The following is a 24,780-nucleotide window of genomic DNA, read 5'->3' on the forward strand; positions in this document are numbered from 1 at the left end:
TATGTACCCTGCTGGATGTCTCCTCCCATCTTGATAGTGGGAACCATTGATAACTACTATTTCAGTACAGTCTTTTTAACCTGTTGTAAATAATTTCATCTGGACTATATTTTATTAGGTTGCTTATTAGAATGTCACATAGGACTGTGTCTAAAGCCTTACTAAAATCAAGATAAATCATGTCTACAATTTGCCCACTATCCATGAGGCCAATAATCCTGTCAAAAAAAAGGAAATGAGATTGATTTAGCGAGATTTATTTTTGACAAATCTATGTTGACTATTACTTATCACCCTGTTGTCCTTTAGGTGCTTACAAATGGATTGTTTAATAATTTTGTTCCAGTATCTTTCCATGTTTTGACATTAGGCTGACTGGTCTATAAACTCATCCCACCTAGGTTCTCTTTGTTCCTCATTTTAAAAATGGGATGTTTGTTCTTCTCCAATCCTCTAAAACCACACCTGTTCCCCATGAATTCTTGAGGAGTATTGCCAGTGGGTAATAGTTATTTTGGAGAGACTCAAGTTCATTGGCGATTTTGGATTCATATGCTTTTCCCTGATTCCCCACAACTATAGTTTCCCCCACAACAATCCATAAGATTTCTGTGCTTTACCTTATGAAGCTTTTTTGGGTCACTTCCAGAAATATTTTTGAATGGACCATGCCATCCTCAGGAGTCACTGCATGACCATTGCTTCATACTGTATCATTCCAGAAGACATTTGCTTTCTCCAATCTTACCAAGGCTCCCCTAGCAACAGTGGAGGAATTGCTTCCTGTCTAGCTCTTGCCTTGTGAGGACATAGCTTCAGGATGTTTTGAACACTGTTGGTAGTATTGAGCAGATTCTTGTCCTAGTCAGCAACCCCGACTATATCCTGGATAGGGTTATGGTTTAATGGAGATGTATGCATCATCGAGTAGCCCCTGGACTGCTCCAGCATATTCTAACTTGTGCTAAAGGTTGGGGAAGACCCCAGGCAGCCTGGGAATATGGGAAGGTGCACAAGTGGCTTATCTTTCTGCCCTCTTTCTTCCTCTTCTGTTTCAGCCCTGACTATATGTTGGCCAGAATAAATAGGCAGGACCACTTGACTGTCAAGCTGAACGGATCCTTTCTGTGTATAGGATTCATATCATTTTGGGCCTGTCTGGTATAAAAGCTGGACCGGTGCCAGGTAGGTCGGATGCCCACATCAATGTTACTGAGATGAAGAGGTATATGCAGAATAATGGACAGAATGGGAGTATAAATGGGACTATGTTATGTCCTAATTAAAGTAACAACTTTCTGTAAGAGTCCAGTTCTTTCCAGGAAGTCTCATGAATTTTATAACATGATAGTCATGATTTGGTCATATCTGCTCAGGCAAGATGCAAGGAGCTAGATTTGGAAAACCATGAATGAGCTATTGTTAGAGACAGAAGATACCAACTGTGGTATGTAACCTATCATTTAATTCAGCTTCTATACCAGATGAGTAGAGGATAGCTAATTTATAAAAAAGATTCCAGAGGCAATGCTGACATGACAGGCAGATAAGTCTAACTTCAGTGCCAAGCAAATTGGTTGAAACTGTAGTAAAATAACAGAACTATCAGGCAAATATATGAACATGATTTTTGGGAAAGAGTCAACATGGTTTTTGTAAAGGAAAAGCAGGCCTTCCCAATCTACTAGAATTCTTTGAGGGGAGATCAACAAGCACTTGGACAAGGGGAATTCAGTGTATAAAGTGTACTTAGTTTTTCAGAAAGTTTTTGGCAAGGTTCTCTCATGGATCATAGAATCATAGGACTGGAAGGGACCTCAAGAGGTCATCGAGTCCAGCCCCCCGCCCTCAAGGCAGGACCAAGCTCCATCTACACCATCCCTGACAGATGTCTATCTAACCTGTTCTTAAATATCTCCAGAGAGGGAGATTCCACCATCTCCCTTGGCAATTTATTCCAGTATTTGACCACCCTGACAGTTAGGAATTTTTTCCTAATGTCCAATCTAAACCTCCCCTGCTGCACTTTAAGCCCATTACTCCTTGTCCTGTCCTCAGAAACCAAGAGGAACAAATTTTCTCCTTCCTCCTTGTGACACCCTTTTAGATATTTGAAAATCGCTATCATGTCCCCCCTTAATCTTCTTTTTTCCAAACTAAACAAGCCCAGTTCACGAAGCCTGGCTTCATAGGACATGTTCTCTAGACCTTTAATCATTCTTGTCGCTCTTCTCTGTACCCTTTCCAATTTCTCCACCTCTTTCTTGAAATGTGGCGCCCAGAACTGGACACAGTACTCCAGCTGAGGCCTAACTAGTGCAGAGTAGAGCGGCAGAATGACTTCACGAGTTTTGCTTACAACACACCTGTTGATACAACCTAGAATCATATTTGCTTTTTTTGCAACAGCATCACACTGTTGACTCATATTCAACTTGTGGTCCACTATGACCCCTAGATCCCTTTCTGCCATGCTCCTTCCTAGACAGTCGCTTCCCATCTTGTATGTATGGAACTGATTGTTCCTTCCTAAGTGGAGCACTTTGCATTTCTCTTTATTAAACCTCATCCTGTTTACCTCTGACCATTTCTCTAACTTGCTAAGGTCATTTTGAATTATGTCCCTATCCTCCAAAGAAGTTGCAACCCCACCCAGTTTGGTATCATCTGCAAACTTAGATCAGTCACTGGTTAAAAGATAGGAAACAAAAGGTAAGAATAAAAGGTCAGTTTTCAGAATGGAGAGAGATAACTAGTGGAGTCTGTACCGGGACTAGTGCTGTTCAACATATTCATAGATGATCTGGAAAAGGCTAAAGAATGGAATGACAAAAGTTGCAGATGATACAAAACTACTCAAGATAGATGAAGTCCAAAGCAGACTGCAAAGAGTTACAAAGGGATTTCACAAAACTAGATGAATGGACTACAAAATAGCAGATGAAATTCAGTGTAGATACATGCTAAGTAATTCATATTGAAAAACATCATCCTAACGATACGTACAAAATTATGGGGTATATATTAGCTGTTACCACTCAAGAAAGCAATCCTGAAGTCATTATGCATAGTTCTTTGAAAACAATAACACAGTGTGCAGTTGCAGTCAGTAAAGTTAGTAAGACAGAACATATCATATTGCCTCTATATAAATCCACAGTACACCTACTTCTTGAATACTGCGTGCAGATGTGATTGCTCATTTCATATTTGAAATGAGTAATCACATCTGCACGCAGTATTCAAGAAGTAGGTGTACTGTGGATGGATAGATATATATGTATGAATTGGAGAAGGTTCAGAAAAGGGCAGTAGAAACAATTGTCAGGTTCCATTTGAGAAGAGATTAATAAGATTGAGACTTGTCAGCTTGGAAAAGAGACAACTACGGGGGGAAATGATTGAAACAGCAAGTTTAAAACATGCAGTGCACAACCTGTGGAACTCCTTGCCAGAGGAAGTTGTGAAGACTAGGACTTTAACAGGGTTAAAAAAAGTACTAGATAAATTCATGAAGGATAGGGCCAAAAATAGTGATAGAGATGCAGCTATGTTAGTCTGGTCTAGCTGAAACAAAAGACAGGACTATGGAGCACTTTAAAGACTAACAAGATGGTTTATTAGGTGATGAGCTTTCGTGGGCCAGACCTACTTACTCAGATCATTGATCGTGGTCTGGCCCATGAAAGCTCATCACCTAATAAACTTTTAAAGTGCTAGATAGTCCTGTCTTTTGTTTCAGCAGGACCAATAATGGCTGTTAGTTAGGATGGGTAGAAATGGTGCCCCATGCCTCTTATTGTCACAAGCTGAGAATGTGTGACAGAGGAGGGAGCACTTGATGATTACCTGTTCTGTTCACTCCCTCTGGGGTACCTAGCATTGGCCACTGTCAGAGGACAGGGTATTGGGCTAGATGGACCCAGTATGACCATTCTTTTCTTCTTAAGAGATCAAGATCTATAAAATCAAGACTAATGTGGAGAAAGTAGATGAGGAAGTGTTACTTATTCATAACAGAAGAACTAGAGGTGACTGAATGATAGTAGTAGGCAGAGGTTTAAAACAAAAGGATGTATTTCTTCACACAATGTACAGTTATCCTGTGGGACTCCTTGCCAGAGGATGTTGTGAAAGCCAAGACTATAATAGGGTTTAAAAAAGAACTAGACTGGTTCATGAAAGATAGGTCCTTCAGTGGCTATTAGCCAAGACAGGCAGGAATCATGCCCTGGCCTCTGTTTGTCAGAAGCTGGAAATGGGTGCAGGGCCGGCCCACAACATTTTGGCACCTGAGGTGGGGAGCTCAAATGACGTCCCCATGTCCCCTCGCTTGGGCCAAAACTTTGAAAGGTCTCAATTCTGCCTTCTTCCTGTTCTACTCCTCTCATGGTACTGCTTTGCTACCTACATATGCACCAGCAAAAGACACAAATTTTCTACACTGTGGGTCCTAGTGGCGTCCCCCCACAGTCTGGCATCTGAAGCGGCCACCTCAGTTCACCTCATGGCCAGCCCTGAATGGGTGATGGGCATGGGTGTCCACTAGCTTAGGCGTGGGAAGACTTTGCCTTCTCAAACCACCAGGCATGGCCCTGCCCACAGAATGCCTGCTGTAGGTGTTCTGGTGGTGGAGTGTTGCTACCCTCAATGCCTGCCGTTCCCATGCTCCTAGCTGAGGAGACTGGAGATGAATGCCGCTTGCCCTCCCTGGTGCTCTAGGGATGAGGATCTTGAGGCACATGTACACTTGCCTCCCCCACCTTTCCCTCCCTGTGGTGGGGTAGGTGCATGCTCAGCATGGTGTCCCGCCTCCTCCTCACCCTGTAGAAGGGGCGAGGCCTCAGCAGAGGGGGCAGGGTTGTAGGTGGGGCAGGAGGCATGCCTCCCCCAGCCCTGCCTGCACCAACTGCTTATGACAGGGGATGGATCACTTGATGATTCCCCATTCTGTGCATTCCATCTGGGGTACTTAGCATTGGCCATCTACTGGGATAGATGGACCGTTTGTCTGGCCCGGTATGGTCCTTCTTGTGCTCTTATGTTTTGTTATATTGTCCCCAATAATTTGGTTCTGTAGCTGATCTTATAATGTCTTGCACTTTGTTGCTTTTATGTAGTTTTCTTGGATTACGTAGCGATACCTAAACTGTTCTCTTTCTGTATTAGGCAAGCCTATTGTGGCTTTTCTTAGAGATCAATTTTTTAGAAGCTTTGCATGGATTTTTTAGGAGCTAGAATTTGAGTGTGTTCTTGTAAAAATGCATTTTCATGAATTTAGTGGATTACTTTTTTTTTAAAGAGGCTAGAAAAAAAGGTAGACGTGCTCCCAAAATTTTATTAGGAAAGGGTATTGTGTATGAATTCTTGTCATTTGTGTACAAATGAGAGGACTTGCCGAACTGTTCCTACAGCATGTCCCTCATAGCTCAGCATCACTGGGAACTTAGAGGTTAGCAAATTAGTTTTTATTTTTAGTCTCAGTACTGTGTTTGACATAAAATCCTTTTATCTCCCTTGTACTCAATCTGCAAGTCCTTTTCCTCCAGCAGGTTCTTAGACTATCATGAAAATTCATAAAGCCACGAGCAACAGGGAAACTCCTCAACTCCCAGCTGCCACAGGTGGCAGGGTTCTCCACAGTTCCCAGCCATGGGGGTTGGGTGACCCTGGAGCTCTGACGCTCAACCAGTGATGGGTTCCCCTGGAGCTCCTAGCCACGCCACCACTGCCCCCCTGCAAATTCCCATTTGGTCCCAGATAGTTTAGTAAAAATCACGCCAAGGTCACAGCTTCTGAGAGTTTTTCTTTAGTGACCTGTGTCCATGACTTTTACTAAAAATCTCTGCGACAAAACACTAGCCTTAGATACAGCATCTCCTTGCCGGAGCAGGATTGCTCCAAGATTCTATCAAGTATCATTTTAAATGCAGTTTTATCATGGAGGTGAATGTGATGTAATATTAAAATTGGTTGGAAATAATATAATTGTGTACATATAAATATGTAGTGTAAAATGTTGACATGAATGATATATGCATGTAACAGTCTTACTTTTGTTGGCACAATGATGTCCATAAAATATTACGGTGAATATGGGGGGGACATGTCTAAAAAGTCTTACTATCCTCCCTGCAAATGTTTTAGCTTATTTGACTAGGGGCTGATTCTCTGCAACCAGAGCAGGAGTACCAAAATCAACTTCAGCAGCCCTTAAAGTCTATGGAATGGGCTTAGTAGTATGGACTCGTTTAGAAAATTGACCTTAAGCAGCTAAATTTGACCTAAACTCCGATGATAGACCAGGCCTAAATTACACTGGAGTACTTCCACCGCTCTTATGCTGAGTGGTGAAGTCAAGGAGGTTGGGTGTGGATTGGAAGAATCCGTCTAATGAACTGGGAGAGAAACTGCAAAGGAACATTCTGCAACGTAAGGGCTGACCTGCCAAAGGCTGTCCCTTAAATTCCATGCCTCATTTTTCCCATCAGTAAAGGAGAGGTAATAATATTTAGTTACCTTGCAGGAGTATTGTAATGATCCATTCTTCATGGCTGTTCTAAAGATGAAAATTTCTTTACAGGTGTTTCGTTTTTACTGAATTCCTTCGTCAAAAGATGCTTATAAAACAGAGCACCAAAGAATTAGCCAATGGAATTAGTTGCTGATTTCTCCCACAGGGTGAGGGCTTGTCTACACTGACAAGCTTTGACACCAAAAAACCGTTTTTGGTAACAAAACCCGAAGAGCATTCACATTGCAACGTGACAGAAGTCACAACAAACATCCAGTTCAGGCGGCAAAACTTCCACCTCTGCAAGGGACTTTTGTCTTTTCTTCTCCCTGGACTGTCGACAATCATGTAGGGTATGTAAACTAGTTTACCCAACATAGCCAATGGAGAGGGGATTTAAATAATCCCCGCTTCATTAAAATAAAACTGGCCGCCGCGCTGTGCTGACAGTCAGCTGATCCGGCACAGCATGGCAGTCTAGACGCGGATCGGTTGACAAGGGAAGCCTTTGTCGACTGTTCCTGTAAACCTCGTTTCACGAGGCATAAGGGAGTGGTCGACAAAGGCTTCCCTTGTCAATCGATCTGCGTCTAGACTCCCGCGTGGTGCTGGATCAGCTGATTGTCAGCACAGCACGGTTGCCATTTTTATTTTAATGAAGCGGGGATTATTTAAATCCTCGCTTCATTGACTATGTTCGGTAAACTAGTTTACAAGCCATGTAGTCTAGACGTACCCGTAATGTGTACGATAGTAGTGGGGGCTTTTTGAGTTTATTGGACTCCCAAGATGTTTCCCACAATGTCCGATTAGCTTCTCTGGTCAGCGCATTGAACTCCACTGCTCTGCAGCCATGTAAACAGATGCGCCTCTCCCACTTGCACATTCATTTCAGTGGTCCTCATGCATCCTTCTCAGGGAAACAGAGATGGCTGTCAGTGTGAAGGGTGAAGAATCAGGGCAACCACAGCTGCAAGTGACTGGTAGGTACTGGCACATGTATAGTCACATTTCTCGCGCCATTTATGTGAAGGGGTATAATCGAAACACCCTACAATGCAGAGACAAGATAAAGGATCTCCATCAGACACACCAGAAGGCGAAGGATGCAAACAGCCAGTCTGGTGCGGCACCCAAAACATGCCAGTTTTATAAAAAACTGGACACAATCCTGGGTCGGGATCCTACATCCCCAGCCAAGGACCCTGTGAATACTTCCCATAGCAGAGAATCAGAAACAGCACTTAACCCAGAGGCAAAAGTTATTGATGAAGAGGAGGAAGCAGATGAGGAGAAGGGGCTCACTGTGGGGCCAACCTGCATGTCAGGCAGCAAGGAATTTTTCTCAAGTCCCGAGGAGTCTCAGCAACTGTACACGGAGAATGAAGCAAGGGAAGAGATGAAGGGTAAGTTGTATTGCAGCTGCTGGCAGGGGTGGAGGGTGGGGGACAGGGACGACAGCGACATGGGGTGTTAAGTTGCTGTGCATTGCAGCGGTGTGGAAGTGGGGCAGAGAGCAGAGCATGGATGTACAGACAGGTATCAATAGGATCTTGCTGGGACGTGCTGTTGAAGCTTTCCCTGATGTACTTGTTCATTTTCTCACGGAGATTCCATGGCAGGGCTGCTGTTTCCCTCCTGCCACAGTACAATGCTCTCCCAACCCATTTTTCAGCCTGTGTTTCTGGAACCAAAGCAGCACAGAGTTTGGCTGCATAAGGAGCAGGGCACCCCCCGCTTGCATCTATAAGCAGAGCCTGAGTTTGCCTGTTAAACCTCAGCAGGGATGTGTCAGCCAGAGTAATGGCAGCCTGTGAACAAGTATAGGATTATTACAGATTGTTTCCATGTACACCTGCTGAACAAGTGTGGACTGTACTTTGTTGGGGCCCCATGCCCAACCCTCCATCTCCCCACCTTTAAAACTCACCATGATCAGAGTGTTTGGAGAGATCTGTGTATATCTCTATGGTGACAAGAAAAGTGGCCACAGACGTGCATGTTAGTGAAATGTTTCAGTGTTTATCAGGAATGGTAATCACTCAGTTGCTGAAAGTCAGGCACACTCTCCCGCAGACAGACTCCATCAACTAAGGAAGAAACCTCGGTGAACAAGAGAGGATCTAGTGAAGGATGTTTTGCAGCATTCAACATGTTAGAGAAGAAACATGCGACCCAGGAGCAGATGGGGTAAACGGAATTGCTTTATTGCCCACACACGTTTACCTCGGACATTCAATGCAATGTCCAATTGGCAACCTTTTGGCACCAGTTACACCCTTTTATCTATTTTAGTATGTTAATTCATACATCTACTTTCCCTAAAACCTTATTTAGTAATGTTAACTCCCATACCATGAATATTAATAAGCAGGTGATGAATATGATTATATCCGCCCCTAATTACGATTTATAGAATTTCTAATTAAATCAACACTTTTCTGCACTACAAACTTTTCAGATCAGCAGGTTACAGAGGTTACAAGAAAAGTAACCCTAAAATATTTTATACCGAGCCAGTGAGAGTAAGTAAAAGACACAACAACGAAGAGCAGCTGTTTGCTTATCTATTTTCCTAGTCTGCAAAAACAAAGGGAAAGAGCAAATTTATACATCAAAAAGGATAATATCTGCTTTGGCCGGACCCAAATCTATTGTTCCAGACTGCGAAAACAAAGGGAAAAAATATGCCTAAGGGCAATGCCGTCTGTGGCTGACCCTTACCACTATCCCAGACCTCTATTAATTTTTACATATCCTGACACAACACTTCAGAGAAAAGAGAGGAAAATAGGGCCAGGGAGATGAAAGTCAGAACAGAAGCCACTGAACGCATGTTAAAGCTCATGGAAGGCCAAACTGAGATGCTGAAGTGTGTTATCAAGATGTAGAGCAAACAAAACCTAAGGCCTCCCTCTCAGCACATGTAGTATTCTTTTCACAGCAACCCGCCCTCTATGCCCACACACTCCTTTTCAGAGTCAGGTTTTTTTCCCAGTACACTTCACTCCCTACCACAATAGTGACTGATTGCTGGCCATTCACACAATAGTAAGGTTTTCCAATAGCCCTTACTATCGCTTGCTACTAGCATCCAGCCTGTGGCTATGTCTATACTGCTTCCTTCTTGTGCAAAAGCATATGCAAATGAAGCATGGATTAGCATATTGCTGTGCTTCATTTGCATAATTAATTAGGGACCATTTTTGCCCAAGAGGCTTTTGCGCAAAAAGGAGCTGTGTAGATGGCTCCTTTTTGTGCTAAAACCCTCTCTTGCGCAAGAGCCGTTCTTCCTCATTTTTTTCAGGAATGTGATGCATATTTCCATGAGTTTATTTTGTGTGACACAACTCACACAAATCTGCTCTGGCTCCTATGGAAGCCTGTAATATCCCTTGGTTTCTTGTGAATGCCTCACTCAGGATGAGCGGTGGGATGAGGCAAGGAGGCTGGGAAGCAAAGTGGTAGCTGACGGGAAGTTTTTCACATTGCCAAAATGCCTAGCAATACGTGCACATTCGCACAGTACTTAGCAACCGAAGGAGGTTACAGGCACTGTGGGATGCTTACTCACATTGCTTTGCTCTTTCTGTTGGCAGGGGAGATAACCATGTGGCCATGATAGAGGCCAGCAGTGTAAATAGACAGAGGGGGGCAGTATAAATAGGATTTGGCAACTTAGGAATGACGACAGTACTTTCGTCACCAAATCTTTCCAGTGTAGACATAGCCTGAGTCGGAAATCCACTGAAATACTGTTTGTGACAACACAAATGTGCTTCTCACAATAACCAGTGTGCTGAAGTCATCTCCTGTGGTCTCATGTCGGCCAACAATTTAAAATGTTTTTAAGAACTAAAATAAGTTTGTAATTGGAAAAGTGCTCAGACTCTAGGTGCCCCCGAGGGTGAACGTGGTTGAAATTTAGCTTGTAGGGGCAGAGGCTCAGTTAGCTCTGTGGAGACCCTGGGTTTCACCCTTTCCTTTCAATGACTCTCAGCAGGTGCGCCGGAAGAAAGCTGAGATGGCCAGCAGAGAGGTGTGGCAAGAGCTGCATCTGAAAGGCATTTAATGAAGTATTTGGGAGCAGTGATCACCTGGAAGAAGCACTGGTGTGCGACAGCAGTCCCCTGCTGCCACAGCCATGCGGGCCAGGGCTTTGTTCGGGACTGAAATACTTAGACTCTGATCACCTGTCTCCTTGTCATACTTTGAGGCCACTGGCAGCCGTGCAAATCATTGGGACCCTCGTGCTTCCACCTTACCATTCGCCTAGCTGCCATAACTCATTGTCTGTTTCCTTGGGCAGTTGTAAATAGCCACATTCCTTTTGCTTTCTTCCCTTTCAGGCTTATGGTCATGGAAAAATATAAAGAACTCAGTAGAAGGGGTTAGGGAGTTATCAAGCTAATGTTCTTTCCCCCTTTAATACCTTGGACGCAAGACCAAGAGGCCTTTAATTTCAGTATCATGAACAGGACTTGTCATTTGTTTAAGTGGTTTCCCAATATTTGAATTAAAAGTATTACAATTCTTGGTGGATTATAGATTGTATTTATAACAACAAATTTCCCTTCCCTCTTCCCTTCCAGAACTATCTTTTACCATAGAAATAAATGAGCCACTGTACATTTTTTTACTAATATGCTAGATAATCTCTACGTTAAATCAAAAGTAAATAGTCATTGGTATTTCAAGATTGAAAATCTGTTTCTGTTTTATGCTCTGTGTCTTTGGTGTGAAACTAGAAATCTCTTGTCTGTTCCAGTCAATGAAGCTTTTGTTCGTCTGTATTAAAGAGAATGCTGCTAGTCTAAAAGAACTGGAGAATAATTACGAACAGGAGTTTTATGCATTGTATACCTGCAATAGTTAAAGACATGGCTGCTTAAATGTATTCTAACAATTGCAGCAGCAGCACCGGAGGAGTTATTTGAATTATTCATTTTGCCAGGAGAAAACATCCCACTTGTCTTTTCTTCAGAAATCAAAGCCCAACCTTATTCAAAGTATGCTTTTATGGGGGAGGTTTTAAGTGAATTGTGCTGTTTCAGGACTTCTGCTATAATTGCCAACAAAAGCAGATTCTTAAAGAAAATACCTAGGGTTTCTAAAAGAAGGGGAAAATTGATTTTTCACATGAACTGCTGGTTTAGGGAGAAGTTTAATGAAATTCAGCTCTTACATAAATAATGCAGCACTTGCATTTGATTATGTGAAGCCTTGAGGAATTTCTGCCTAATCAGATATATAGCAAGAGGGATATTGCCAACAGACTAACCATTCCTAATGTGCATGGAGAGGTCCATCCAGATGGAAAGCTCAGATTCCTAAAAGAATCTATAAAACTGTGCAAATTTGAGAAGTTGACTCTCTGCATCTCAAACTGTCACAAGTATTTATAAAACAAGATCTGTATTCTCTGCATTATTATTGCTACTTTAGTGCTTAGGGGCCCCCACTGAAATTGAGACCCCATGTACATATTGTACAAACACATGGGACGACACAGCCCTGCCACCAAGAGCTTACAAGACAGACAGACAAAAGGTGACACTGGGATACATTTAAAAAATGCTGCGTTTACAGATGTTTCAGTTACAAAAAAACACCCCAACCTAGAATACTTTTGTACATGCAGATGATCTGCAAAATTTGTGGGAATGTTTTTAGAGCCCCTTAATCAATTAAGCCGTGACGTGTGAGATGAATGCAAGCTTATTGTGCTTGGTCAGTCTCACTCAGAGCTATGTTGGATCCTCTCTTTATCACCCCCTCCTCTCCTCGAAGTTTAGATTGACAACATTGGGAGTTCATGCACAGAAGGCAGATAGAGTGGAATTGTGATCCTCTTAGGACTTGATCATGTCCCTCCCTGCCCCTTTATTGCATTAAGCAGCAGCACCTTACCTTTTGATTCAATTATACCACTTGCAGAGTAAGGTATTCAACATAAGTAAGAGTAGCAGAATTGGACCCTTCCTTATAAACCTATCGAACACCATGTCCTCTCCCTACAAGTTGGATTTTCTCTGTTGCTGTCTCCTCTCCTAATGTTTGTTTGGATAGGTGGGTATGACCGCTGTTGTTTTCAATTTCTGATAAAGTTACAAATGGCTTTCACAAAAGTGCTTTATATTTAGGACCAGATCCTCAGCTAGTATAAATTGGTAAAGCTTTATAGACTTTATTAGGGCTAAATCAATACACGCTGGCACAGGAGCTGATCCTTTGGTGTGGGTGTGGGTGTGTGTATATAATATAGTAAAGGGCCATATGACCATTAGTAAATCTAAAGTGCATGAAGTACCATATGGAACAGCTGGAAGAACTGTCTGCATGGTATAACTGACTTCATTTAATGGCAGAGCCTTTAATGCACAGTTCACATCCTTTATTTATGGAGCCACTAATAGGACAGTGTAAGGATGAAACTGGGTCTGTATTTTCCACTTGAGTTTTCATTCCCTTCTAAATTTGCCCAGAAAATTTGGGGCTAAAATTTCATGTGAATGCTTATAGGCCAAATAATTTTATTTCTGAATGCTTCAAGGAAATACGCTGTTAACGGGCAGTAAAATGTTAATATATTTTTGACTTTTCCAATAATTGTCTTAAGTGCTTTTGCCCACTCATAACTCAAACACGGTTTGGTGTCAGAAGTTAAAACCTCCTCATGCTTTGTGGGTACTAGCTATAAAATAACACAGAGGTTTGTTTCGAAGCAGAAATATAAAATAAATGACCCACAAAGTGACTGAACTTTTTTCCAAAGAAATCAATAGCAAAAAATTCCCTTAAACACCTAGGGAGACAAAACTGAGCTCTTAAGATGTCTGCCTGTCTGTTCGGTGGCTACATTGAACCATATCCAAGAGCATATCTGGTCTGTCCCTGAAGTAGCCCAAGAAAACTGCTGAAACTTGATTCATTCCCTGGTGCCCCATAGTCCCCAATGGAAGGAATTTTCCACTGCATTTATCTTGTGTCAATTCCATTCTGCTGGCCAGTGCATTTGGGGGATGGACACAAGGCTTGGGTTGTTCTTTACCCGCTTCCTGCGCATCTGCTCAGAGGGTGGAAGTAACACTCTGAAGTTTTCCTTTTCTCCCACACCCAGAGGGTGAGTCCAGGCTGATTGTGCAGGTTGATGGTGGGCTTCTGTGCCCCAGTGCAGCTGTGTTAGGGCCAGCCACAATTTGGTCCTTCATTTGTAACTCTTTGGTTATGTGTTAGAAGAAGAACCATTAGGGAAAAATGCCAATTGAATAGCTGGTAAATGGTTGTATTGTTGGTGAATGGTGGTGCTGGAGTATTTAGCTGTGCAAGATACTGGCTTGTACAACCACAAACTGTCAAGTATAGTTTCGAGACTGAGTAGGGTCTTTCATGGCTGAGCACAAGATGCTGATCTGAGGGTGACAGAATATTTAGCCATCAGTTACAGTACAGTGTCAGATGTATGTGTTTATTTACCAGTATAACACAATGTTTTTAAAAAGATATATGGTTGCATCCAGGAAATATTAGAGATCAATCATGCAGGTATTAGTACCTGTCCAGTAGAGAGTGCAACGGAGGAATAAAATGATTTTGAGCCACTGACCATACTTATTTATAGAAAGTTACCCATGTCCGCAGTTGCCTGAGTTCCCTCCTACTTTTCCAGATCCTCTCAGAAAGAGGTCCCTTGCCAAAACTGTTCAAGTGCCACGGACCCTGAAAGAGACTGGTGTAAAACTAGAATATAAAGTCGATGACAAAATACAGAATTATTCCTGCTACTTAAGAAAAGAAAATCCCCATCTCCACCTCATTAGAAAACATGGGGTGAAATACAGGGAGATACCCAGATTCAGTCTTAAACTTTGTTAGCATTCTGTTTATTTTAGGCACTTATAGGGCCCTAATTGCTATAGTATCTGAGTCATTCCATCTTTAGTATATCTTTCCAGCACTCCTGTGAAGTAAAAAAGTAGTATTAACCCTATATTATGAACGGAGACCTGAGTTACAAAGAGATGAACCACTGTGTCCAAAGTCATGTTGGAAGTCTGTGATGGAAATGAGATTTGGCCTTGGACCCAGCTCTCGCATGTTCAATGGACCATCCTTGCTCCTTAGGGCTCATATCAGGAATACCATACATCTAGGTTTTCCAGATATGATCTCTTTGTTTAGTCTTTTGGTCTCCATTTGGGTAGATATTTGAAATAAGAGCAAATGGCTGGAGAGTAGCAGCTGCCGGCCAGCCACCCAGCTCTAATGGCAGCACCACTGCCAGCAGCAGTGCAGATGCAAGAGTGGCATGATGTGGTAGGGTTGTACTTGCTTCCTGCTCACTCTCCCCCCTTCTGTGTCCTCTATTTGGGAACTTGAAATATGATAACCCTTGATCATAAGTAATTCCTCATTAACAAAATCAACTGTGAAAGAACTACAGAGGGCAGGGCTGGAGAAGCAACTGTACAGTGATTACATTGAATTTCGGTTTAACTGAATTAAAACTCCTAAATCAGATTTTTATGAATCCAGGCAAGAAGGTAAGAGGCAGTAAGCAGAAAAAGTAGTCAGGTGAGAAGCTAAAGAGAGGGAAAAACTCTGTAATACTTGGGAGTACTATGTCCAACACAATAGGGCTCCAAAGTTTGATTGTGGCTTCTAGGGTGTTACTGCAATGTGTTTTATTATCATTATGAAATAATTCTGATTTAGAGTTGAGATTTCTGCTGAATTCAGCAGAATTATACCACAGAGGAATTTGGCATGTTATGGAATAACATTGCAACACAGAAAAGCTGAGTTAAAGTTCTCTTTTGAACAGTTAATTTTTTACATTCCATTTTTATATTAACTAGTAGTTAAGGAAAATTCAACACACATAGGCAACAGTACAAGTGCATTTCCAAAGGCTGATCATTTGGGTTTTTTTTCCTGGATAATGTTCTTGTACAGCTGATTTTGTAAGTGGAAAATAATTTAGCAATCTAATGATGTGTTTTGTTTTGAAACTGAGATTGTTCCTTCCTTTTATTGATGAAGATGGAAAAAAATGTTTAAAAGTTTTTTGATTTTCAATGGAAACAAATGAAAAAAAATCTGAAACGTTTCCCATGGAAATGTACATGTGACACAATTTTTTGGTCGACAAAAATTTGACTATCTAAAACTTCTCTGCCTTTTGCTAGAAGGACAAGCTCTGCGATAAACATCCTTCTTCACCACAACTGACAGGAAGTTTATAAGAATAGGTCTGATTTGCATTTTTCTACGGAGGCTGAGCACATTTTCCCCCATCCCTTTCTTTAAAACTTCTACCTCTTTTGCTATAAAGCTCTGAACTCTTTCTCCGCTCTCATCAGGAGCTTCTGCAAGGGAGGAGAAATACATCAGCAATGTTCAGAGGGTTATTTTCACTTACAGAAAAGAGCATAACTGCAATAGCCTTATCTAGTATTGGGAGGAGAGAGTATTAAAGCAGATAGCTTTGTTTGTCAGTATGTGAATGACTATGATTTTGCACTGTCCACTTCCCTAGATTGTATCCTCGTCATGCAAGTGCCCTGAACAACCTTGGCACGTTGACCAAAGACTTGGTGGAAGCAAAGGAATATTATAGAAGAGCTCTTCAGTTAAATCCACAGCATAATCGAGCTCTCTTCAATCTTGGAAACCTGCTCAAGTAAGTTATCACTGAGGTCAAATGGCTTCAATAAAATTAAAATACTTTCCTTTCCTCCTCTTTCTCCTGCGCCTGCCCTGTTACAGCAGCAGATTGTCTACCCAATGGTAACGGTGAGTGACATTAAGTTCTCACTGGCAGACAGGACATCTGTGGAGTTTAGGGTGATTGGTTTTGAATTCTGATGTGCTATTTGTTATTTTTTGACTGGCTGTGAATTTCCTTTTTGGAAAGACACGTCACTTTGGCTCAAAGAATCTCACAGAGAAGTTAACCAAACAAAGAAAAAAAGTAATATTGGGCCAGATAGTAGCCTGTGTTAAGATGCCTTTACACCAGCCAACTGGCATAGAAGTGCTCGGAAGCAGATGTCACTTAATGCCCCCATTTCTGTCCTTGTGATCAGCAAGTTGTGGGGGACATGACTAGTGAAAGGGGACATGGTTGGGACACCTTCTAGTGCTGGGGCAGCTCATTAGGGCTATAAGCAACTTGTACTACTTCATCCAGCCCATCGGCTGCCCTAAATTACACCTGAGAACAGGAATATCCAAAATCTAAGTCGGCTTAAGGTCATTTGTGCCCCCACTCGCTGATTTGCACCAAATGCTCGTCAGGTACAGCCCATTATTATTATTTTTTACATTAGATCTTAGGCTTGGAACAAAGAGGCCAACACTAGAAATGTTTGCTAACATTGTAATGTCACTTAGCGGTGGTGTGATTTTTCCCCCCCCAACAATGATTTCTGTCCTTGTGATCAGCAAGTTGTGGGGGACATGACTAGTGAAAGGGGACATGGTTGGGACACCTTCTAGTGCTGGGGCACTAGAAAAGCTCTAGTGTAGCTGTTCTTCATACCAGCCAAAAAGTGCTTTTGCCAGGATAGCTTCTGTCCTCTGGGGAGCCCGCATACTGTCCAGAGCATTTTTTTCTCCCGTATAAGTTGTGCCTACAGCACGAGGGTTTTCCAGTATAGCTCTACAGGTTGTACCTCCCTGGTCTGGCAACTTCTAGACCTGACCGGTTCCAAATCAAGGAATGTGCCAGACCAGGGGAATTTGACAGCGACCCCACTGTTGCTGCTGGCTGTGGGGCTCTGTTCCAGTGGCAGCAGAGGGGCTGGTATTGACTGGCAGGGACTGGAGGCGGGTGCTCAGAGGAAGAGGCAGGGAGGCTGCAGAGCCCCGTGGCCAAGGTGCAAAACCCTAGGAGTGCACTGAACCCTGGAGCAGCCAGGCTGCACTCCCGGACCCCATTGCAAGTCTGTGCCCCTGACCGCAGGGCTTCACAGCCACTCTGCCTCTTCTTCTGAGTGTCCCCCATCTCCACTCCTGCCCCTCCCTTTCTCCTTGAGCTACAGCACCACACAATGAACTATTTGCAGCCCTCCTGAAGAGTTCGAGGTGCAGGGGGAGTTGCTGAGTGCAGAGTTCAGCTTTTCCCTGTGAGTGCTCCAGCCCGGAAGCACCCCCGGGGATGCCAGACTGCAAATATTCCGGGATTTCTGGACTATGGAAATCCAGACCATAGAAGACCAGCCTGCACCAGCAAATTCTTTCTCATGTAGACCTGGGTTTGGTATTGAGTTGGTTACAAAACAACATCGTATTTTCAAAACATTTTTGGGCTGTACTGTTCTATACGTTGCTTTGAATAAGGCTTCTGTATCAAAAATAACTTAAATTCTGCCTTGTACCTGGCTGCATATTATTGATAGTGGAGAATTCACCGTGATAACTTTACCGGTCAATGCTAGTGTTTTGTGCTGGCGTATGGAGGACAAGTCATTCCCGAGAAATGAAAGAGAGGGTCAATATTTTATAGAGCTACAGAAAACACAGATCCAAAAGGCAAAAAGACTTGAGGCATTATTTGTTAGTTGGCTGAAGTGCTTCTGAGCTTCTGCAGTCCCCAGTTGATGTGCAGCATTCCTGGTCATGCCAATGTAGAGAAGTATAAATCAGCCACTACGATCAAAGGGCTCCATAAAGCCACATTTGCCTCTCACCAGTCTTCCCTGTAAGCTATACCCTTGTCAAGCCACTCAGGAGAGATTTAAATGCCACCTAGCTGATTAGCAGAGCGCACAGGGCTAGGTTTGTGTTTCTCCTGGTGGTGCACATTTGCATATGCTTCGGTGCACATAAAATATTTATTCTTCACATGGATGGAAAAAATCCATACATGGATAGGAAAGAGTAGAGGGAACATTGCCCTTTGCCCTCAAATTCCACAAGTCAGCCCATTATCTCCTATCTCCTGACCAAGTTCTAAAATGGGTAATCACTTTCTTTCTGTTGTCGCTTCAGTTGTTTCTCATGTCCCCTCTTAAAAACCATTGCACAGTGAGGCTGTTAAATAGATGCTGTGTTCCACCCCAAAAACAATTGCTTTAAAGCAGTGGCTGTGTGAGTCCTATAAAGTGCTTTTGAATCCTTCAGGTTAAGATGTGCTATATAAAGACAAGTTTTACACCATAGCTTGTAGAGATACTGCAGCCAGTAGTAAAGTTGAACTTAAAGATATTAAGCCTGATTCTCTGCTGCCTTTTATGAAGTATAGACATTTAAACCTGTGCAAAGTGGAGACAAAACCCTGCCACTGGTGTAACAGAGAATTCAGATTTGGTAACATTTTCTGTCCATTTTGCACTCTCATATATGACTGCACCAGGGAAAATCAGGTCTGCAATATTTCAGACATGCATGTTACTAGTTGTATTTACACAAGGGCATTTGAAAAATGGTTCTGAGGGAAACCAGAGTCAAATTCTTCAGAATTCCTTGCATTTATATATCTGCTTGATTTGGAAGAAGCCTGCTGTGCACTTTATTAGATGGCAGTACTATTGGAGTTTTGGTAAGGGGGAACTTAAGTATTTAACAGGGGATGAATTTGCTGTTAACATATATGAATCTGTCTCCCCTTCCCCTCTGGAAATAACCTGTCTATTCAAGTAGCCCTTTCTAGTGATCTAAGCTTGAGTAAATTTGTTTTAGAATCCACAAGATGGTATCCTTGCTTTTTCACCGTAGTCTCTTTTTAAAAAAACTTTCCATTTTCCTTTTTGGCCAGAACAATGACAGCAAGGGGCTAGAAGATGAATTTTCACAGGAAGTGCTGCATGATAACTATGAGTTAATGAGCCCCTGGCTTTGTTTATATACTCTAAAAGAAACTTGCATGTCATAATTTTTTGCCTTGCATAAATATTGGACAGAACTTAGTTAAACCATGCAAACAGCTTTCTCAATAAAAATCATTCGCTCCTAGACTCACCTATAATGAAAAATCACATCTCCATCCTTTTGTAGCCCATAATCATCGTGGCTAAAAATGCCTCTCTGTTTGGGTTTAATATTTCTTTTAAGTTGTGCATCATGTAAATATTTAACTCATCTCTATAGATTCAGAACTAATGAGATTTAACTTGAAAAATCAAAATAATATGGATTATTCATACTAGAATTTTTCATACAAATTTTATTGAGAGTCCACTAAAAAAGACTTAATTTTTTGTAAATATATAGGAGAAGGGAATACATGTGTATGTATGTGTTCATATCTGCACACATAACCTGAGTTTGTTGCTGCAGGAAGAGTGGGAGAAATGACTTCTTTGTAGCCCTTCAAATGTACAGTTATATAACAGGCGGTAAGCACTTTTGTCTAATTAAAAACTTCCATACTCCGTTATGGCTACACTTTCAAAGAAAAGATTAAATGCTTTGAAGCGTGTTAACTAAAATCTAGTGTTTATTCCCAGGTCCGACTGCATAGTACACAAGACTTCTAGTAGGACACAAGATTTCTAGTACAATTATTGCTGTGGTTTACCAAGACCACCTGTTCGAGGAGGGAAAGATGACAGTGTGGTCTCTTTTTTGAACTTCTCAGATTCACGCCTAAGTGTGAATGTACTAAAATAGCCCTATGGGTTTTTCTGAAAGGGACGGAGGGTATAATGGAAAAGTTAAATTAATCAGTAACTTTGCAATATTAAAAACATTTTGGAGACATAACAATTTCCTTTTCCTACTAATCAACCAAACAGAATGCTGCTTCATCTCAAGGTCAGCAGTCCAAAGATTGAGTAGAGTTTCTGATTTGAAACTCTGCATTGTACACAATACTGACAGTGAAACCAGGATTCTTGAACCAAATCATATATATTACTTATTGGCCACAGTTTTACCCCTCTCGGAAAAATATAGCTATTTTAAAACTGCAAACAGGATGGTTCAGTATTGTAGATGGATGCCAAAGGAATAAGATGTCCATAATCACTTTAACACGTATTGTCCAATTTGTTGGTTTATTTACAGATAAGCATAGCTAGAGACAGTAGATGTCTTTTGGTTATGATGTTAAAACAGGATCCTTTCCCCTGGGCTTTGGGAGCTATCCAAGTGGAAGTTAAAAGATTGCATGATACTTTTGTTGATGAGAAGAGGATAGCCCTGATGGTTTGCATGATATATTTTCTTTTGAGGAATACCAGTTACTCTGTTAAGATTGTGTGTGAGCCCCTACTGAGTGCACAATGGAGCCTGTGTTTGTGCAGTCACTGTTCTACCAGTTTCTAATGCTTCACTTTATAAAGTCATTTGGGATATTTTGAAATGAAAAGTTTTACAGAAAACTAAATCCTATGCTATTCTCTGCAGATGAAATCTATCCCAGTGCAGAGACCCCTCACAAGGCCCTGTGAATCACTTAAGATCCGTGTTATGAGTTTAAATGGTACCTACGTCACTGTGTGGAATTAATTTCACTCTCTCTGGATAGCAGTAAAGGTGTTCATTCATCGGCTTGTGCTGTGATAGATAATGAATGTGTAGAATATAAGCATATCAAAAAAATTCTCCCTTTGTACCATTCAATATGAGAGTAAATAAATCATTTTTAAAATAAAAAAAACCTCTACAGCCTCAATCCTGCAAAATGCTGAGCATTTTGGCTCTGATCCAGGAAAGCATTTTAGCACATCATTAACTTTCTACTCATGTGCTTAAAGGTAAGCCTGCGTTCATGCTTGGGTATGTCAGGGCCAGAGTGCTTTGCAGCCACAGGATTGAGCCCTTTTAGAGGTTGTTGTATCTGTTCTTTTAATATAATTTGGTCTGTCACAACAAAAATATTCATAATCTTTTCCTCCTCCCCTTTAAGGAGACACATTGTTCTGGGATCAAACAAAAACAGGCTATTAAGGAAAAAAGAGTAATTAGGAGTGCATGCTTGTGGTTAATGGGGACTTTTACTGCTGTCAGGTGGATCAATTAATCCTTTTATTTCTGTATCTGGCATTTCCTACATTCCTGCCAAACCATTGATAACTTTACAAAGCAGTCATCTGTTTTAAATTTATATAAATGTGTCACGAAACTCCAGCCAACAAATCCAAAAGTTTTATAAATTGACAAACTACCTAGTCTTTAATTAGTAAGGGGGAAAATGGTTCTTTATTTGTTTTTGCTCATTTCTGTAATTTAGATTGAGTACCACTGTAAGAAGAAAAAGACTAGCCCAACTGTTTTTACTCAACTTAATGCACAGGGAAAAGATTCTTTTAGTTATATAACTAGAAGGGGCGAAAAGCCACAAATACTATCGGCTGAAATTTGCACTTTATAAACAAGATCTGGTTTCTTGGCCATGTTGCTCCTATGAAATTCAAAGCTAAGGCTGCAAGCGCTTCACATATTTCTAATGCTTCAGGAGTCCTTTGCTTCTTTTCAAAGGCTAGGATGTTCATATACCTTTGTTCGCCCATCACAAAGAAAGCTTGCTGGCTCAATCTAAATAAACAACCATAGCCACTCATTAAAGGAAACTGCTCCTTTTTCCAAGGCGAGAAATACAGTAAACGCTTCTGCTGAAATTGGAGTTCACTGTATTAGGCATTCCCCAATCATCTCTGGCCATCCCTTTCCTAGGAGCAGAGTCAGGGACTCTCCCCAGCTCAGCAATGATCAAGATGCTTGGGAATGGAGAAAGTGATACTGGGTCATCAAAATCATGAAAATATATTCCACTTAAAATGTATATGTTGTTGAATTAAATTATGACTCTGTATAGATAGATAGATAGATAGATAGATAGATAGATAGATAGATAGATAGATAGATAGATAGATATTTCTGCAGGATCTCAAAGTACAAACAGCTTTAAGGTTGGTAAAGCCTTTTATGGAGTATGCAAGTTTTATTATCCCCATTTTGTGGATAAGAGAAATAGGAGTGGAGAGAGGTTTCCCATAAGGGACCTATTCCAGGTGAGTCAGCGACAAACATGGGAGTAGATCCCAAGAGTCCTGATTAACAGTCCACTGTTGAAAAGCCTAAATTTTTCTTCCTGTAAGGCAAGTGCCTTTAATAATGGTTCCTCTGGGAGAGTCCCATGTCAAGGGTAGTGCATTGTGCTCTGATGAAATTGCCATTAGCTTGCCTTTGACTTGCATCTACCTCCCGATCAGGGTTCTGCTGGATGAGTGATCCATAGATTTGTCCTCGTTGTAGACTTCAGAATTAAACAAATGCAGCTGGAGTTCCATAATTTTATAAACAATTATGTTTGTAGTTTTGCAAGCTGAGAATGAGGCAGATACTGGTCACAGCCTAGATAGGGTGAAATGTTTTCATGCCATGTAGCGTACTGCAGAGTTGGCTTATATTACTTATCTGTTTTGCCTTCTTCAAGCATCAGATAATAGCCCACACTATAGCCAGACTATCACTGCAATGGAGCCAAAGGTCTTGTCCATTAAGGAAAATCCTCTTGGCTCCAAACTCCCTTATATGAGAATAACCGACATAAGGGAGAGGAAACTACCTGAGTTGTAAACTCTCAGAATTTCTGTGAATATTTTTGTTCATAGTGGGCAGATTTCTTGCAAAAACAGAGATTGGTTCCCCTTAATCTAAAGACCTTGTCAGATATACATGATATGAAATCTGAGTGAATGCCTCTTGCTTCCCCTCTGCTACATGGCCTCGCGGCCTTATTGGCCCTTATAGCACTGACTCCTGAAAAGCAAAAGTTGTGTTTCTCATAGGGTGTGTCTAAACTACATGGCTCCATCGATGGAGCCATGTAGATTAGGCTGATTGGCAAAGGGAAATGAAGCCACGATTTAAATAATCGTGGCTTCATTTAAATTTAAATGGCTGCCCTGCTGATCAGCTGTTTGTTGGCTCAGCGCGCTAGTCTGGACGCTCCCGTGCCAACCTGAAAGCCCTTTATCGAGCACCCCGTTATGCCTCGTAGGATGAGGTTTACCGGGGAGGTTGATAAAGGGCTTTCAGGTCGGCGCGGGAGAGTCCAGACTAGCGCGCTTCATTTAAATTTAAATGAAGCTGCGATTATTTAAATCGCGGCTTCATTTCCCTTTGCTGAACAAACAAATCTACATGGCTCCGCCGACAGAGCCATGTAGTTTAGACGTACCCATAGATTCCCCAACCATGGCTGGTCCTAGAACCTTCCCTGGCCTCTGCACCTAAGAGAAAGGTTGCATCTAATGGAAGGGAAAACAGTACAAATTAACAAAGCATCATGCTGTATTTTGGTTTGCTCCACACTTGTCAAGGTTGGGAGAGGGGGGGTCAGGAATAACCAAAGGAACTCAGCCAGCTCCCATGCCTCTCCCTGCCTGCTTCAGTGCTGCCAGTGAAGGGCTGCTGCAGAGATGAGACCCTCTATTTCCATTTCTTAAAGGGATTCTCTTACCTCTTCTCAAATCACTGAGGATAAGTCTACACTTGCACCCTCTTTCGAGAGAGGAATACAAATGAAGACATTCAAAATTGCAAATGAAGCCGGGATTTTAATATCCCGCACTTCATTTGCATATTTGCATTATGGCGGTATTTTGAAATAGCGCTATTCCAAAATAAGATGCTGTTAAGACGCCATTATTTCGAGAGAAAACTCTTCTCTTAAAATAACCCTTATTCCTCACACAATGAGGTTTACCAGTTATTTCATGAGAAGGGTTTTCTCTTGAAATAACTGCGTCTTAACAGCATCTGTTATTTTGAAATAGCGCCATAACGCAAATATGCAAATGAAGCATGGGATATTTAAATCCCGGCCACATTTGCAATTTCGAATGTCTTCATTTGCATCCCTCTCTCAAAAGAGTGTGCAAATGAAGATATACGCTGAGACTTTCCTAATAGGTTTGACCAGTTGATAACTGCAATTACCGTGAAAACAGGCCACCACTTAAGGCAACGTGTTGGGGACCATATGCGGTCATGTGCCCCCCATTTGCTGCTTGCATGGACTAAATATGCTCACTAACATCTTCTGAAATCACTGCTCTCATTCTGCCCCTTCCATCTCCCCCAGCCTTTTAACAGCACATACAGGTTGTCTCAATACTTCTCGTCCTCCCCCACTTCTCCCAATATACAGAGAAGTACTGTAGATGGAGAATAACCTTTGTGCTCAACTTTTAAATTTCCCAGCAAGCTGTAGAAATCCATCCAAGGGAATCTGCAGGTGCCAAGGTACAGACTCCCAAGTATCCAATAACTTCAGTTCTTCACTTCCGCTCCTGCTGACAGACAGGCTATAG

General features: G+C 41.8%; 1 protein-coding gene across 6 annotated transcripts in view; it reads left to right on the plus strand.

The window, feature by feature from the left end:
• Window positions 1–24,780, plus strand: part of TMTC1 (transmembrane O-mannosyltransferase targeting cadherins 1) — a 224,796-nt gene that overhangs the window by 172,964 nt on the left and 27,052 nt on the right. For all 6 annotated transcript variants that reach the window (XM_075940705.1, XM_075940703.1, XM_075940711.1 and 3 more), the window contains one exon: window positions 16,053–16,196. In XM_075940705.1, coding sequence (XP_075796820.1) covers window positions 16,053–16,196 — 144 coding nt within the window. The remainder of the gene's footprint in view (window positions 1–16,052; window positions 16,197–24,780) is intronic.

This window comes from Pelodiscus sinensis, chromosome 1 (genome assembly GCF_049634645.1).
Source record: "Pelodiscus sinensis isolate JC-2024 chromosome 1, ASM4963464v1, whole genome shotgun sequence".
In the NCBI taxonomy this organism is placed as follows: domain Eukaryota; kingdom Metazoa; phylum Chordata; order Testudines; family Trionychidae; genus Pelodiscus; species Pelodiscus sinensis.